This window comes from Bos indicus, chromosome 5 (assembly GCF_029378745.1).
Source record: "Bos indicus isolate NIAB-ARS_2022 breed Sahiwal x Tharparkar chromosome 5, NIAB-ARS_B.indTharparkar_mat_pri_1.0, whole genome shotgun sequence".
Taxonomy (NCBI): Eukaryota; Metazoa; Chordata; class Mammalia; order Artiodactyla; family Bovidae; genus Bos; species Bos indicus.
The window spans coordinates 25,024,413-25,043,254 of NC_091764.1; the positions used below are offsets into that span (position 1 = coordinate 25,024,413).

Genomic DNA, 18,842 nt, shown 5'->3' on the forward strand with positions numbered 1-18,842 from the left:
AAAATCTAGAGGCTTAACCCCTACTTCTTTAAAGTAGACAAATAATGATAAAAGAGAGCTGAATATGAAGCTAAATAACCCCGAGATTGGAAGTCAAACACTGTCTTTTAATAATTAATTGAAGTTAAGCTCACCTGAGATGATCTTTTCAATCTTTTACTTATGAAACTCATTTCCAATCCTAATTTCTCCTGAGAATAAAAATGGTATAAGTAAAGTGCAGAATTGAAGTTTCTTTTTCGTAGGGAAGAATGACGATAGTCTGTCTTGAGTCTGTTTCTATGCCATGAGTAAAGTTGATTGTTGAAGTATTTAGAGTACCTCCTGTGTGCCAAGTACTATGGTAAGGTGAAAAAGGAAGAGAGAAAACAGGTTTTCTTCTCCAAGAGTTTATTTAAATTATAAATCTACAGATGGTACTCTTTATTAACGTTAGTAGATACTCGCTCATTTCCGTGTTCCTTTTTAAGGGCACCCTGAAATGGCGTGTGAGAGCCCACGCTGTACTGTGGCACCTGTGCTGCAGCCTCCTCTACACATCGCAGACAAAGATCCAATCCCTGAGGAGCAGGTAAGGATGAAAACGGCTTTTCTTCCCTCTAAAGAGTTTACTGTACAAACCTTACCTCCCTTTCTCTGTAATTGACATGGATAATTGTTGAATTAGAATTTTCCAGGGTTCGATCCCAATTTGGGAAGATCCCCTGAAGGAGGGCATGGCACCCCATTTTGAGGGCTTCTCAGGTGGTGCTAGTGGTAAAGAACCTGCCTACAAAGTCTGGAGATGTAAGAGACAACAGGTTCAATCCCTAGGTCAGGAAGATCCCCTGAGAAGGAAATGGCAACCCACTCCAGTATTCTTGCCTAGAAAATCCCATGGACAGAGGAGCCTGGCAGGCTACAGTCCATAGGGTCACAAAGAGTCTGACACAACTGAAGCAACTTAGCACAGAACAGTTGTTGAATAATTGTGAACAGTTGTTGAATTTATATTTCTAATCTTCAAAGATCACAACATAGTGTATTGAATTTATATCATATCTAACTAATTTATATCATATCATATAACTAAGAACATTAGTTCTTAGTGTCTTGAATTTTAATCCATTGAATCTATCAGAAGATTTTCCTGTTTATATCTAATTGTCCATTTCTTAAATACTCGAAAGTGATGAAATGCATTAAAAATTAGTACATTGGTAAAGGTACCTTCTGGGATGCTAGAAATGTTTTTATCTTGATCAGAGTGGTGGTTCCCAGTATGTGTACATCTGTAAAAATACTTTACACTTAAGATTTGTGCATTTGAATGTATCTATGTAAGTTATGTGAAAGATGCTTGGTTGTGTCTGACTCTTTGCGACCCCATGGACTGTAGCCTGCCAGGGTCTTCTGTCCATGGAATTCTCTTCTCCAGGAGGTCTTCCCGACCCAGAGATTGAACCTGGGTCTCTTGCGTTACAGGTATATTCTTTACCATCTGAGCCCAGGGAAGCCCAAAAGTGTGGATTGGCAGGATGTATGCTAAACTTCACTTTTAAAATACTTTTTAGATGATTAAGTTAGATATTGACAACAGATTGCTTATTCTGAAGAAGACTTTTCTTCTGAAGAAGAAGACTTCTTTTTCTTCGTCATTTTGTCTATTCAATATTCTTAATTGCAAAGGGAGACCAACCCTACTTAGTTTAACAAAGAAATTTATTTAAAACCGTTAGCTAGCTGACAGAATATTTCAGAGGGCCAGATGATGAGCTTAAAGCAGGCTGGGGTACACAGCCAAAGTCACTCAAAAGCACTGTTCCAGTGGTGGCGTCACCGCTGAGTCACTGGGTGTAGGCATTGCCACTTGTTGCATCATGTAAATAATGAAAACTATATTCGGAACCTCTACCTCTAGAAATTTTGTCTGCCACCATCCTTGCCAGAATAGTTTCCTTAGAACTCCTGTTCTTTTATCACAAACTTCTGAATCAGATCTGACCCAGTTACACCTGATTTCAGTTCAGTTGCTCAGTCGTGTCCGACTCTTTGCCACCCCATGAATTGCAGCACACCAGGCCTCCCTGTCCATCACCAACTCCCGGAGTTCACTCAGACTCACGTCCATCGAGTCAGTGATGCCATCCAGCCATCTCATCCTCTGCCGTCCCCTTCTCCGGCCCCCAATCCCAGAAAAGCGTCCGGGTCTTTTCCAATGAGTCAACTCTTCACATGACGTGGCCAAAGTACTGGAGTTTCAGCTTCAGCATCATTCCCTCCAAAGAAATCCCAGGGCTGATCTCCTTTAGAATGGACTGGTTGGATCTCCTTGCAGTCCAAGAGTCTTCTCCAACACCACAGTTCAAAAGCATCAATTCTTCAGCGCTCAGCTTTCTTCACAGTCCAACTGTCACATCCATACATGACCACAGGAAAAATCATAGCCTTGACTAGACAGACCTTTGTTGGCAAAGTAATGTCTCTGCTTTTGAATATGCTATCTAGGTTGGTCATAACTTTCCTTCCAAGGAGTAAGTGTCTTTCGATTTCATGGCTGCAGTTACCATCTGCAGTGATTTTGGAGCCCCAAAAAATAAAGTCTGACACTGTTTCCACTGTTTCCCCATCTGTTTCCCATGAAGTGATAGGACCGGATGCTATGATCTTCGTTTTCTGAATGTTGAGCTTTTTCACTTTCCAATGTGTTCTCTCTCCTCTTTCACTTTCATCAAGAGGCTTTTTAGTTCCTCTTCACTTTGTGCCATAAGGGTGATGTCATTTGCATATCTGAGGTTACTGATATTTCTCCCGGCAATCTTGATTCCAGCTTGTGCTTCTTCCAGCCCAGCGTTTCTCATGATGTACTCTACATAGAAGTTAAATAAGCAGGGTGACAATATACAGCCTTGACATACTGCTTTTCCTATTTGGAGCCAGTCTGTTGTTCCATGTCCAGTTCTAACTGTTGCTTCCTGACCTGGATATAGGTTTCTCAAGGGGCAGGTCAGATGGTCTGGTATTCCCATCTCTTTCAGAATTTTCCACAGTTTATTGTGATCCACACAGTCAAAGGTTTTGGCATAGTCAATAAAGCAGAAATAGATGTTTTTCTGGAACTCTCTTGCTTTTTCAATGTTCCAGCATATGTTGGCAATTTGATCTCTGGTTCCTCTGCCTTTTCTAAAACTAGCTTGAACATCTGGAAGTTCACAGTTCACGTATTGCTGAAGCCTGGCTTGGAGAATTTTGAGCATTACTTTACTAGCATATGAGATGAGTGCAATTGTGTGGTAGTTTGAGCATTCTTTGGCATTGCCTTTATGATTGGAATGAAAACTGACCTTTTCCAGTCCTGTGGCCACTGCTGAATTTTCCAAATTTGCTGGCATATTGAGTGCATAAAAAATAAAAAAATTAAAAAATAGAAGCACTTTCACAGCATCATCTTCCAGGATTTGAAATAGCTCAACTGGAATTCCATCACCTCCACTAGCTTTGTTCATAGTGATGCTTCCTAAGGCCCACTTGATTTCACATTCCAGGATGTCTGGCTCTAGGTAAGTGATCACACCGTGATTATCTTGGTCATGAAGATCTTTTTTGTACAGTTCTTCTGTGTATTCTTGCCACCTCTTCTTAATATCTTCTGCTTCTGTTAGGTCCATCCCATTTCTGTGTTTTATTGAGCCCATCTTTGCATGAAATGTTCCCTTGGAATCTCTAATTTTCTTGAAGAGATCTCTAGTCTTTCCCATTCTGTTGTTTTCCTCTATTTCTTTGCATTGATCGCTAAGGAAGGCTTTCTTATCTCCCCTTGCTATTCTTTGGAACTCTGCATTCAGATGCTTGTATCTTTCCTTTTCTCCTTTGCTTTTTGCTTCTCTTCTTTTTGCAACTATTTGTTAGGCCTCCCCAGACAACCATTTTGCTTTTTTGCATTTCTTTTCCATGGGGATGGTCTTGATCCCTGTCTCCTGTACAATGCCACGAACCTCCATCCATAGTTCGTCAAGCACTCTATCTATCAGATCTAGTCCCTTAAATCTGTTTCTCACTTCCACTGTATAATCATAAGGGATTTGATTTAGGTCATACCTGAATGGTCTTGTGGTTTTCCCTACTTTCTTCAATTTAAGTCTGAATTTGGCAATAAGGAGTTCATGATCAGAGCCACAGTCTGCTCCCAGTCTTGTTTTTGCTGATTGTATAGAGCTTCTCCATCTTTGGCTGCAAAGAATATAATCAATCTGATTTGTATTGACCATCTGGTGATGTCCATGAGTAGAGTCTTCTCTTGTGTTATTGGAAGAGGGTGTTTTCTATGACCAGTACGTTCTCTTGGCAAAACTCTATTAGCCTTTGCCCTGCTTCATTCCGTATTCCAAGGCCAAATTTGCCTGTTACTCAAGGTGTTTCTTGACTTCCTACTTTGGCATTCCAGTCCCCTATAATGATAAGGACATCTTTTTTGGGTGTTAGTTCTAAAAGGTCTTGTAGGTCTTCATAGAACCATTCAACTTCAGCTTCTTCAGCGTTACTGGTTGGGGCATAGACTTGGATTACTGTGATATTGAATGGTTTGCCTTGGAAACGAACAGAGATCATTCTGTCGTTTTTTTAGATTGCATCCAAGTGCTACATTTCGGACTCGTTTGTTGACCATGATGGCTACTCCATTTCTTCTAAGGAATTCCTGCCCACAGTAGTAGATATAATGGTCATCTGAGTTAAATTCACCGTGATTAGAGGATCCCAAATAATTTTCCTTAACCATAACTGCAACAGAAGCTGAGTAATAAGGATCCTACCCTTCACCTTAGAGATAAGGAGAACCATCAGATGTGGTTTTCCCTAATCCTAGCAATGGTGTTCAGACTTCCTGAAGAGTCAGAAAGAAATATAAATGTCTATCAAAGAAAGCTAACATACCTGACTACCTCCGTAAACCAACAGCCCTGCTAATTTTGATTGATTTTGACATAGCTAATAGCTTGAATCTTGACTAGATCTATCAAATGGTATCAGAGTAGAAAAACAATGACTGAAGTTGTTAAATTTTCTTATCCACAACTCTATTTAGTATCAAGTAAGTTTCGTTAAGATTTCAGTTTATCTGTGTTTGCTTTGTATGCCCAATTTGTGCTTCAGTGACCTGTGCCAGGAGTCCTTATTTTTTTTAATCTTGGAGTTCGATAGGTTCAAATCAGTGAATGCTACTAGAAACCTGTCTGCTTGAAGTGCTGTCTTCTTTCTTTCATTCATTTTCAGGAGTTAGAAGCTTATGTAGATGATGTTGATATGGACACTGATTTCAGAAAGGATGATTTTTATTACTTGTCTCAAGAAGACAGAGAGAGACAGAAGCGTGAACATGAAGAATCCAAGAGGGTGCTCCAAGAACTGAAATCTGTGCTGGGATTTAAAGCATCGGAGGCAGAAAGGCAGAAGTGGAAACAACTTCTGTTTAGTGATCATGGTAAGCACTGACTTCAGGGTAAAAGTTTATTTCAATGTAAGGGATTCTTTTTTCTTAAACTGTAAATCTTAGCACAGAATTGTTATGGTGTTCATTTTAGGGATCCACCAGTAAGTATAGTACTTTGTCTTTTAGACACAAAGTCAGTTTGATCATTAAAAGAGTCATTATGTAATCCAATTTAATCAGTAAAAGAGTTACTGTATAATCAGATTGGGAATATGAAGTCAGACTTTTTCATCAGTTACTCTATTTTTCTACTAAATTTGTTTCAGTGGGTTAAAGATTCTAAACCCTGTTCTCAATTATAATTTTTAATATAACACAAAATTAATAACTGTTCACTGTTGAAACCAATGAATTAAACCCTAGGACCTTAGCTATATCACTAGGTTACTTAATAATAGTTGATTTGAATATTGTAGAAGATGGAAGGCAGAGATGCATATGTGCACGCTGTCTCCATATTTGGATTTGTACAAAAGTGGATGACTGGTAATACCTAAGATTACCCTTGAACTTCTTTATGTAACCACCCTTCTTTTCTTTAGAACTTCATAGAAGGCAGGGAGGAAGAGAGGGGAAGCTTAGTATTCAACAGTATCATCAAACTAGCCATTTCCTAATTCAAGAATTAATTCCTCTGGATTTCTAAGCAGGTAGAGTGAGACTTCCCTTCTATTTTAGTATATGAGGAGCATCAAAATCAACTGCCTTCTCTTCCCTTTCTCTTTTTCACTAGAAGTGTATAGATTATTTGGAAGGTTCCTCATCATTCTCTTTTCTTCTCTGGGGCCCTCCCATCCTCCCTTGTCCAGATGTATACTTCTTGATTTTGTCCTCCTTCTTTCTTCCCATTGATCCCGTTTATAGCCCAGGTCCTTGTAAGGCTGGGCTTCCCTGGTGGTTCTCATGGTAAGGAATCTGCCTGCAATGTAGGAGGTCCGGATTCAATCCCTGGGTCAGGAAGATCCAGTAGAGAAGGGGATTGGCTCTCCACTCCAGTATTCTTGCCTGGAGAATTTCATGGACAGAGGAGCCTAGCGGGCTACCATCCATTGGGTTGCAAAGAGTCGGACATGACTGAGCTACTAACACACACTTATAAACTTAGGCTTATATATTATAATAGCCTCTTAGCTGACTTGCATTTTCAATACCTTTTTCTTCTAAGCTATTCTTAAAGATAGCTTCTAAGCCTTTAGGTTTGCTTCTGTCTGTCCTTGAAAACTAATTTGATTTTTCTCAAACAGCACATAGATAATAGCTCTCTGTCTTAAAAACCTACAGTTTTTAACTCTGATTCCTGGTTTCAAGCCTCCATCATGAGTCCCCCATATTCAACTGTATTCCGCACTATTTCTAATATAGATATCTTTCTCTACTTATATCTAATTAGACAATGGTTCTGCAAGCTGGCTGTTTTTATTAATGAAAAGTATTCGTGGTGATCCCTTTCACAGGCATCCTGTCCTCTCCACCAGTCTTTCCTCCATGAGTCCCACTCGTACTGTTCCAGTCCTGCCACCTCTCCCACTACTACAGAGCCTTGCACGCAGGGGACACTGTTGTGAAATGAAAGGATTTCTTGAGCAAAAAGCAGAGAGTTCCTGCAACCTGCTTGTCCATATATTGGGCCTTCGTAAATCAGAGATTAGGAGTATTAGATTTTAGACACTATTGTTTCCTGTGTGTTCTATTTTTTTTGTTTCTGAAATTAAATTACAGTATTCTTAAATAGGGGCTTTATTATCCCCCACAGTATTCATTTAGAAAATTACTCAATAAGTAGATAATAAGATACGGTTTACTATTGAATCCCCAGCACATAGATCAAGAGACAGAAATCTGTACAGTCCTGGAGGCTTATATTCTAGCACAGTGTTAACATACTAGTTCATTGATGCATTATACAGATTACCCGCCCTCATTTAATTAACAATAATCAGGAATATCAATCAACTTCTAATATGTGTTGCTTTAAGAATTAACAGATTTATCAGCTAACACTGTCCACAAAGTTGTACACAAAGTCTGAAAATAGCACTGTATATAAACTTGTATCCTTTTTTATTGTTTAGTAACTTTTTTCATGTGGCTTTAAAACTATCCTCTTGACAGTATGGGTAAAGATATAATGATGAGAGAAGTATCTCTTTTCAGGTATGTGCTTTTGATAGTTTATATTTGAAAAGGCATAATGCTAATTTAGTTTATGAAAATAAGTAAAAAGCTGATACCTTAAAATGCTTTTCCCATGAAAAATTTCAGTACATCTTCCAGAGTTGTTTTCATCTCTGCCTACAGGGGTAAAGTCCGAATGGAATTAGAGAGGGAAATTCTACACTGGAACCTGCTGTGGCCATTTTTTTCTGTTGTTGCTGCTTCTCTAGTGGAGTTACTGCAGCTTAGGGATCTGTTTCTTGGAAATGGACACGTTTTACAAATTATTTTTTAAAATAAACGCCAGATCTTCAAGACGCACTTTTTTTTCTTCCGTCATGCTTCATAACATATTGTATTGTACTAACCCCTCATACTGGGAGGAGAGACTGCATAGCAAGCAACCCACTGCCTACTAACATCAAGAGGGGCTAAATAAAACTTCATTTTCCTTGAAAGGACAACTTCTGCCGTATGGATGTAATATTTATGTATTACGCTTTGTACAGTAGTTGATATGGAATACAGGTTTTATTTTATTTTATATTTTTCTGTGGCGTTAAAATATGTAGAAGTTACGGCTTTACTGTCATCAGGGTCTTATGAGGTGGTTGACAAGTGAGTTGAATTGTATGTTGTCATTTTTTTCCATGATGTTTTAACTTGTAAATATGTGTGTGTTGATGATGATAGGATTATTACTTGAATTACTCTTAGGTGTTTCGTCTATCATACTATGGGTGAAACCATGCTGCTTATCCTTTAGTACAGTGGCTCTCAAACTCGTGTGCGCATCAGAATCCAGCAGAGGGCTTGTCAAACCTTAGCCAGTCCTCCTTCAGTTTCCGATTCAGTAGGTATGGGGTGGAGCTGAAGAATTTTCATTTCTAAAAAATTCCTAGGTGATGCTGACTGATGCTGTTGGTTCAAGAGCCACACCTTGAAAACACTGCTTTAATGGTTTGAATTAAGAGAATACATGAGGTGTTTTAAAATATTTATCAAAACCCCATCTCATTTCATGTCTTAGGTATTTGATCTCTTATAAAGTTCTCTGGTTTTATAAATTTACTTTGATTTACTAGAAAGTTTTATTTAGCTTTTATTTATTGTTCTTTATAAGAAAAACCTACTTGGAGTTTAAATTAAAGTTTAAATCATTGCTGGGTTTTTAGTTATTATTTTTCTTTCTTTTTTTTTTTTTCTTTGAAGCTGTGTTGAAATCCTTGTCTCCTGTAGACCCAGTGGAACCCATAAGTAATTCAGAGCCATCAGTGGATTCAGATATGGGGAAAGTTGGTAAAAATGATACTGAAGAGGAAAATAATAAAACCTCTACAGCTGACAATGAAATAAGTAGTAGGACTGAGTATTTATGTGAATACCCTGTAGATGGTAAAAGTAAAGACAATTCTGCAAATGAAGTCTTCTTCCAAGGAGCTGAAGAAAGAGCACATTACCAATGTGAGAGTGAAGATGAGTCTCCGCAGGCAGATGTAGATGGCCTGGCCCCTGCCCACCCAACCCCCAGGGTCTCATCACAGCCCTCCATCAAGCAGAGGCTGGCACAGCTACAGCTGTCCCCTGGTTTCACTTTCACTGCTGGCCTCGCTGCAGAAGTGGCTGCTAGATCTCTCTCCTTTACCACCATGCAGGAACAGACTTTTGGTGATGAGGAGGAAGAACACATAATACAAGAAAATGAAAATGAGGTAGAAGAAAAGTAAGAACCAAGATTTACGTGAAGGATTTTATTCTTTTTTTGTGAAAGTGTTTTAACTTCAAGACTAGAAATTCCACTGGAAAGGGAAAATGAGTGTAAGTTTACTGTGTTTAAAGCTAAGATGTGAAATTATAGGAAGAACCTGGGTTTGAACAACTGATCTGGAAATACTAGTTACCTATAAATGGCAGACCTTTTAGGAGAATAAGAGAAAGGTAAGGGCTCTCTTGAATAAATTGCTGTTTTATTTGCAGCATGACTGATTGATCTTGGAAACTCTTTAAGTATCTTTAATAACAAATGAATTTATCATTTCTTGCCAGAATTTACTACCATAAAATGACTGGGATAATTCTGTTGCAAGAATATTAACATTTAGTAAGGCTCCTTTTTACTGTATTCTCGCAGTTAATAACTGCAGCTATTATGTCAATAACAAGTTGTTTGTATTTAATTTTTGTTTATACCAATCTTAAAGATACACGTTCTGAATAAAAAAAGTTGAATTCATGAAATTGATGTGTACTGGGGTTTGGAACTAAAACATGGTTTCGAAAGTACTTGGGTTGTAACATGTGTCCTTGTTTGTATGTGTATTCAGTATCTTAAGATTTCTTAATGATCTTGTAAAGAAAAACATTGCACCTTTTTAGGAATTATCCTTTAAATTTTTGTATATTTATCTTTTTCTGTTGTTGCAACTAAAAGAGATGATACCAAAGTGGGATCTCTGTAGTTCGAGGCCTCATCCCCGACTTTATAAAAAGGTTTCTTCCATCAGTTTCCCTAGAGTTAATGGGTGCCATTGCCATCAGTAAATCATGATGCTGCTAATTTCTAGCCTGAAGCTGTACCCTCTCCACCTTAATAAGATTATGGAAACATCCTGTTGACTTCTTGGAAAGCATCCTTGTCTCCTTAATAACTTTATTTACAAACTACCTCCTAAGACGTTGCTTTCCAAATTGTCTCAGTTTCATCTGTTTTGTGTTGTGATTACGTTTTCAAAGTGATATTTTCAAGAGTATATGTTTTTTACTACCTATAGCTCCTATGCACTGACATAGTTTACAGATGTTATTTGAGGAAAATGTAGGAAAAACTCTATGCTACTGTCCTAGAAAGGAAATTATGAATCTAGTGTGCCTTTGGAGTTAAAGAAACACACTTAAATTCTTGTAACTTAGCACTTCAAATGAGTAAATTTTTGTATACCAAAGGGTATTTTTTTTTTTTCCAGTAATCTAAGGAATTTTATTTTTGGTCCCGAGGAAAAACTTCATTCTGCTTTATATGAATAATAGCGATTTCATATACTATAAGTGATTCTGCCAGTTGCCAAATATTCTGGGACTTACCCATAATTAAGCTCTTAGCAATATGTTAGGGTGGGCCTGTAACACTTAGAAATAGCTAAATTTCAAGAAAAAATTTTGTGTTGTAACTATTACAGTCTTAAATGATAATGCTTAGAGTTTATTTTCACTTGAAATTGCTTAGTTTGCCAACTCCTTTTTTCCTTGAATTTAGAATTATGGAAAAACTTGGATAATCTTTCTCTAAATCTATATAACCTTATACACAGAATTAGAGTTTAATCATTTTTAATTCTATTATTATATATATATATTTTACTACACCAGTTTGTGGGAAATATCTTCATTATATTATGCCAGTTTTATTTAATTTCTAAAATGGTACTTTTTAATTTTGAAAGACTAATTTTAATCAGGAATTCTTTTTTATTATTATTTTTAATCAGGAATTCTTAACCTTCCATTCTGATCTGTTTTATTCACTAGTTGTTACTTAGTTCTATGAAAATTCTACTTGAAATCATGATAAGAAGGGTCTTGGAATTGTAATTGAATGTTCTTTTATGTACTTTTCAAAATTTGTCATTTTTTAGAATATTTCCAAGGTAAAAAATTATTTTACCTGTGAAAATTCCTTATTTTCTCTTACAATAGTCTAGCGGTCAGTGTTTCTCTGTTCCTCTCCCCGCCCTCCACCCACCCCCGTGGGCCCACCTGCATTAAAATAAACTGTAGGTCTTATTTTTTTTTAATGCAGATTTGGGGCCGTACTCTCAAGTATTCTTAGTGGTCATTTTGGAACAAGATGTAGGTGATATTTATACCCAGTAAAAATCTAACAACTCTGTCTAGGACCTTATTGTTCTTGCCATGAATACCCTAGGAAATAAATAACTCAGTGTAACATACCTAGATATTTTTGTTACTTTTCTCAGAATATTTCAATTTTCCTTATCAGGCTTGTGACTAGTTTTATGGCTGTCATCCTCTGTCCAAAAGAAGCCCTCTGGGGAAAATATTCTGTGGGGAAAACTTGTAATTGTGCTTTCCAAATTTAACAATGGTATTTTGACAGAATAATTCTTGTAAGGAGTAATACCGTGAGAGCTTTTAATATAAATGTTTCTAGAAAAAAGGCATTTAGGTCACTCTTAAAGACAAGATTTTTGCCCCTTGCCTACAGTTAGGAAAGTCATGGCAGTAAATGATCTGGTGACAGTTATCATATTTTAAATCCTTTTTTTCCCCAAGCCTTCAGTGAAAGTCTACATATCTGGCCTATCTAGGGCCAGACTTTTGCTGGTCCTGGATTGGCAGGTCGTTGCTTATTTTCACAAGTTGTCTCTTTGATCTGACTTCCACAGTTAAGTCCTCATTAAAATCAATTGTACTTAACAGCGTGTGAATATATTTCATTAGAAACTCATGCAATTGACTCAAGTTTAATTTCTGAAGTTGTTGAAGATAAAGTCAGAAAAAAATGCATTTAAGGTAACTTTCTATGGAAATTTAAGAATATGGTTTTAAAGAATTAATATAGAAGGATAGACCTGAGTTTAAATCCCAGATCTCTATAATTTAAAAGCTATCAGTGCAGCTGAAGTAATAATATCATGGAGAGTTTTTATATTAAAACCCAAATTCTCTGAATTACTAAATGATATTTGTGACTTCTGACTTCTCAGACATAGTTAAAAAGAAAATAAAACTTTTGAGGCTGGGAAACAAGACCTGTTTATATTAGTAAGCAGTTAGTAAATATGTTAATAAAATAGGTCAAAAAATTTAACTCAACTTTTTTGAAAAATAAATAGTAATATTCTGATTCACATAATAAAAATGGTAAAGTTTTTAATGTTAAAGCATAAAAAGAATTAAGTTCTGATACATTTCATACAACTATAAGTCACTGGAGTATTAGTCAAAAGCAACCCTAGAGGTCATTTCACTCTGATGACTGACTTTTACTTACACATCATCAGTAATGTAAAATATGAAATATTTTGATAAATTTATATCATGTGGGAAGAAAAGGTCAATGGATCTGGTTTAATCATAGCATATTGTTTCTCTATCTGAACAAAACAAGAGCTGCATACCATAAGGCTGTAGTATAGCTCATTATTTGAACTAAAGTGGATAACCAGAAAAAGCATAAAGATTGATTTATCCCTCCAATTCTATTTATAAGACATTTATGCAAATCACACTGAGAATTACGAGATGAGCTACAGGTAACACCCTGGTGGTTCAATGGTTAGGACTCCATGCTTCCATTGCAGGGGCCATGGGTTCAGCTCCTCATTGGGGAACTAAGATCCCACATGCCACATGGTGCAACCAAAAAAAAAAAGAAAACTACAAATATTTTAGAAGGGAAAATATCTTAAATACAGTAACAATCCATTTATATCATCATTGGCTATATCATATGCTAAGGCGGCTACCTTGCATAATTTAATTTTTCAGTTAACTGAGGCAAATCCATTTAATCATTATTTTTTTAACAGTTTTATAAGAAATATTCTAAATATACTTTCTACTTCTCTGCATTTTCTTTGTCATCTTTAAGAACATGGGGTGATAACAGAAATCCACCCTTAGGGGCTGCTGAGATATAGAATGCCCTTTACTACGTGACCTTGCGTTGCGGTGCTTTTTGAGTCATATCTGTTTTTCACAGTTTCTCTATCTTCCCTTATAATCAGTTGTCACTTTTTGCTGCTGTCCTGTATGCCTGCTTCCCGCACTAGGCCCCTAACTTGCTGCTTCTAATCTGCTGTGGACTGAGAAACCAGATTGCCAAGCTTGCTAGAATTGTGTCTAAAATAAGAGTAAGTAGACTGAACAAGGCTTAAGGGGCTTTTCTGTCAGTACAGTGCATGGACTTTGTGGTACCTGTTTGGCTGCTCAGCATACTTTTGTTTGCTTCTTAGTTCTTTACTAAGAATTTGCTAAAAATACTTGTTTGAATATGTGATTGCTATACATTTAGAGTATTAATTCAGTTTTTATATGGTGATGTTTCTAAGACTCTCCATTAATGAATTCAGCCATAAAAGAAAATTTGACTATCTTTGTATAAATCACTGTATATATTTTAGGAAAATGTTAAATATTTTATTCTTGCTAAGTGTTCTAATATAGTATGCAGACTTAAAACTTAGAGCACTATAAGTAGACTTCAACTCTGTTCACCAAGATTTATATTCTAGAACTATTGGTTTGAGACTAAACATGCATGGCTAATTTAGTAAGAACTGCCTAACTGAATATTTGGGGAATGAGTCATTCTAGATATCCCAGTTTTCTGTGGAGCTTAAACTTCTAAAGAGCTTTTAAATTTTTTGGAATTACTGAAGAAAATCTTTTTAAAACAATATGCATCACTGCCTTCTTAAGCAATATATGAAATACATTGAAAAAATTTTGATGTCAAAATGATTGTTACTAACAACAGTTTTACTGTAATAAACTACTCAGGCACTGAAAGCTATATGCCCCTTTACTAAATAAGTCATTCTGCTGTGCCTTTGATTTCTAATAGTTTTGATTCTCTATTACTGCTCACTGAAGTGTGCCTGTAGCAATAGCCTTTCTCTGCCTTCATAATGTTCCTTCTAGACTGCTTCAGTTTTGGAAAACAGCTGACTGAGACAGCTAGCATAATGTATAAAAAATACAAAGAGTAAACTGACTCAGTGAAAACCTGGAAAACTGGATTATACCTAACTACATGAGTTATAACTTACTACCTGTTTCATTGCTGTCTTTAAGTGTACTAGATTAGAGTCCTGTTCTCAGAATAGAAGAGCTGTCAGTATACCAAAGAAACCATTTTGTTTCCATACTTTACCTTCTATATATTTCACGCTGCTAATATTTTTGGCGCTGATTAAAACCAGTGTAGTCAAATTAGCTTTTTCTATAGTACTTTCTATTTGAATTGGATACCACACGATGCCAAGGATTTCTTTGGCTAGGTTGTTTTTGTTATGTCAGTTTTGTTTTTAGAGAAATGTATCCTCATTTTCAAAACACGAAGTAGGTTGAGCCCTGGAAAATAAGGAAAGTTTTGTTATTGATACTATGGAGAACTGAACGGTAATAAGGATTTTAGACTCAAAACAATTATACACAGGAAAATTATTCTTTGATTATACAAGTTTTTAAGATACTATCTTTTATTCAATTAAATGTATATTAAAAGCTGGCCAAACATAAAAGTGTTAGATCTAATGATCTTGACAGATACTTGAATGACTAAATCCCCACTGCCATTCTGTATTTTGCATGTTTAAGTTATAATTTTATGTGTTAATCAAGCATGATTATTTTTCTTGTGAAAAATAAACATTAGATTTGCATGTTATATAATATCTGCAAGTAAAATTCAAACCTGTCCAGAAAGGGATACTTGTCTGATATCAGCACTGAACTACTTGCTTTTACCAAAGTCTGATTGTGTTTTAGTAACCATATGTTGATTCATCCTGCCATCTAATTACACGGTAATTAGAGAATCAGCCCACTTATTTTATGGCCATGCCTCAAAGTCAGCTTTCAGTTATTCATGCTGCTAGAAGGGAATTATGATACAATTTTCATCAAAAAATAGATGATCCAAAACACTGTCTTAAGTTGAAGCTGCCACTACAAAATAGTTATGAAGCCAAACTTGGTTTGGTGATACAAGGAGAAAAATTCTCTTTAAGTGTAGTTGTGAGAAGAAAATGACTCTACCTAGTATAATTGCTGTAAATCAAAAAGAGGGTGAATTGATTCCAGAATTCACATATACAGAAGTTTAACATGAATAAGGAGTTGATTTTTATGGATATCCTAAAATGTGTGATAAATTAAAATACATATGTTTTAAATGCTATAAATTTTAATATATATTTTAACCTGTGAGCGATTCAGTTAGTTTCATTTCTATTTACTAATTTCATTTGTTAAATATCAAACATTTTACTGCAACAGGACAGTATTTAAGTTGTGTATACTTTGGAATACACTGTTTTTAAAAGTGAGTATATTCTGTGAGATACTGTTGCACAAGTATATTTCTCCTCTCATTTATATTTTAAGAGTTTCTCCAAATAAGAGATAATTTCACTATTTTGGACTTGACGTTTTTCACTTTTTAGCATTTTCTTAAAGGTCGGCTACCTACAAATTATTTTATCATTGAACATATTTTAAAAACTAACACAGTCTTTTACAAGTAATTACATTCTTTTTCCCTTCCCAAGTACATCTATAATATATTAGCTCAAATGGAATCTGTATTAGCTGAATCACAGTATTTTCTGCACTTTTATTTCACCAACTTGTACTTCTGTTCATAACATGATTTAAATAATGCTTACTCAAGCACAGTACTAGCATCTGTCGACATACAGAAAGCTCCAGATATGTTACACCCATCCCTTAAAGACTGGCTTATGGTTCTGGTACAGCCCTGGAGGTCCATATGAGTGAAAAGCCAGAAGTCTGCCTGAGCTGAAAACACTCCCAAGGAGTTTGGTTTTGTTTGGGTTTGTTCTAGGTATGGTCCCAGGGATCCCAGATCAAACCAGGCCCCTGGGCCTATCCTAGAACCAACCTAAACTCGCGCATCATTCCTGGAACGTCAAGAGTGTGAAGGCTGAAGACAACCTGAAGCTGACGAGACATACTGAGTTTAATGTTTTTTTTGTATGTGTGCCTATGTGTGAACAAGAATTGGTTCCTTAATCCTTCTCAAATAGAGGGATGACAGTGGACAAGATAGTCTTACCAGACTTTGACATTATAGTAATTTATCACAATAGGAACGTGGTATATAATATGGTTATTATTAATTGCCAGTGAGAAGCATTGTTCTTAAAATTTTTATTATCTGGTCTCTATTTTTAGGGTAAGCAACTTAGCCACCAAAACAAATTTCCCTCCTCCCCAAATTCATGATTTCTGCTTTTGCTTTTCTCAAAAACTTTCTACTCAACAATAGTATCACAGTCTCATTTAACTAATTTTTCGTAGTTTCTAAAAAGGTATTCTAAAAAGTCTTTGCTTTCTTGCTGCATTGTAGGTGATTCTTAAACTCTTGTTTCTGGAATTTAATGCCTTTTTCTTTTAATCTGTTACTGAATCTACCACATTGCTTTCAGCTTGCTTTTTGAAATTCAGATCTGGGGAGAACTTGAGCAACATTTGTAGATGCTCCATCCCTGTTAGACTCAATGTGGGCTGCATTTTGGAATCTGCTATAAGATTTTTAGCAAGGTTCTTTATTTTTGTTCCCTGCTGCTCTGGATTTTTAAAATATTCTGACCTAGTTGATTTATCAAATGGCCTCATATTATAACATCACTATAGTCATATACATGTTTTTATTTAATTTGGAGAACAAGATTTCTGAACAGGCATATTGAAAACACCCCCAAAGGTTGTTATACACCTTTGGTTATTATATTTGTATATTGTATTATACAATATAATATTTGTATATTATACAAAATAATATTTGTATATTATACACCAAAGGTTATTAATACACAATGAAAATGTATACTTTTGGTAATACTAGCATTTCAGTAGATTTAGACCATGTTTGAAGTAATTGCAGACTAAGCAGGGACTGTACCTGTGAAAGCAGCTAAAACTGTGCTATTCTTCCAAGCCTTGTCACACTAGAAAACTCTGGCCAGTGAGGTGTCCTTTAACATAGGACTGAGAGACTGTCGAGGCTCATCTGAAGAACTCAACCCTGGGCTTATTTCTGTATTACATTCGTTATGTAGATGCTTCATCCCATGGATTCTGTTATTTTTGCCTTTTAAATCTTGCTATGTTTACGCTTCTCAATGTTTTTCTTTTTGCACAATGTTTTCCTGTTTGTGTAAATCAAAGCACTGTACATGTTACTCTGTGTGTGTGTATATATTCTTAATAAAAGAGTAGACTATGGGTCTACTGATTTTGAATTTTAAAGCTAAATGATTTAAATGTGTTTTATTGTCTTGTAAATTCACTCTTAATTTATGCCTCAAGTCTTCTCATTCATTTTTTTCTCTAATGGACTATATAGATTTAATAGGTGAGCCTTATTTTCATCTTCTGCCAGAATTTGACATTTTGTGTTCACCCAAACATGAAGAAGTTCTGTCATCTGCATTCTTATATCAGTGCACAGTTAACTTTATTTCTTGACAGTTAGCCCAGCTTATGTTTATATACAGTAAGTATTCTTGGTTATGGGAAGGGGCCTGTCTACTCACTTTTAACATGGTTATTTATGAACACTGACAATAGGAATTTGCATACTGTCCTACAAAGTTGATGCTTATTTACATAGGAAGTTTCTAAAGTCTGCCTTCACTTTAGATATTTTCAGAGTGTTAAGGTGTATTTTTTAAATATCATTTGAAAATATTCTTTCAGAGATGCTTTAATTTTTACTTTTTGACTACTTATGTTTTATATGGTAAAACTACGTTTCCAACCCTACTTGAAGACTTGAGAGTATAACCTTTTTTGAACAGTAATTTCTTTGATAACTCTATGTATTTTATCATAATGCATTTTTGTGAACTGTTTTAAAAGATTTTACAAAATCCCAACAGTAGGTTTGTACATATCTCTATTATTGTCGTTCCTCCTTAGCCTAAGTCTCCAATAAAATCTGTACTTCTTTATACTTTGTACCTTTTGTATTCTGGTGTTTGTCACATGAATTAGCCAAAAGATAAAATTTCTTTTTCTGTTTCTTCTGTCTTTATTTTTTTATTGGACTTTTTTTTTTTTTCCCCAATATTTTTTCCCAAAAGACAGTGGTTGTCTAGGAAAGCCTTGGATTCATTAGTCTAAGTTTGTTTGATCATTCAGGTGCCTCACATGAGACTTTATCAGCGCAAAAGCAGCAGGTTAAGTGTAAAAACTCCATTTTAACATTCTCTGTGACATTCTCATCCTGTTACATTTGTTGCCTTACATGACCTCCCTTACAGAAAGGGCCTGTTGAACTAATAAGGGAGTTAAGGTCCTGTGGATCATACTTTTCCTGTGTAATGAATGGAAAGTTGGTTTTAACTTTCCTAAGCTTAGCTATAGACTTGGGAACATTCATGGTAATTCCACAGTGGCTCTTCAGACTGAATGCTGGTTAAAGAGAAAGTGATCTTCCTTGAACTGAACT

General features: G+C 35.8%; 2 protein-coding genes across 5 annotated transcripts in view; one reads left to right on the forward strand and one right to left on the reverse strand.

The window, feature by feature from the left end:
- VEZT (vezatin, adherens junctions transmembrane protein) overlaps positions 1-18,349 on the forward strand; it is a 79,609-nt gene extending 61,260 nt beyond the window's left edge. For 3 of the 4 annotated variants that reach the window (XM_019960368.2, XM_019960369.2, XM_070788970.1), the window contains exons 10-12: positions 471-571; positions 5,251-5,458; positions 8,834-18,349. In XM_019960368.2, the coding sequence (XP_019815927.2) occupies positions 471-571; positions 5,251-5,458; positions 8,834-9,348 (824 nt within the window). In that variant the 3' untranslated portion in view covers positions 9,349-18,349. Of the gene's footprint in view, positions 1-470; positions 572-5,250; positions 5,459-7,765; positions 8,784-8,833 lie in introns of those variants that run through there. The other variant, XM_070788969.1, reaches the window with a different exon arrangement.
- The window catches only part of LOC139183069 (uncharacterized protein C3orf20 homolog), a 97,064-nt gene continuing 92,824 nt past the window's right edge, over positions 14,603-18,842 (reverse strand). The window contains exon 10 of the mRNA XM_070788971.1: positions 14,603-14,716. Within this exon, the coding sequence (XP_070645072.1) occupies positions 14,671-14,716 (46 nt within the window). The 3' untranslated portion in view covers positions 14,603-14,670. The remainder of the gene's footprint in view (positions 14,717-18,842) is intronic.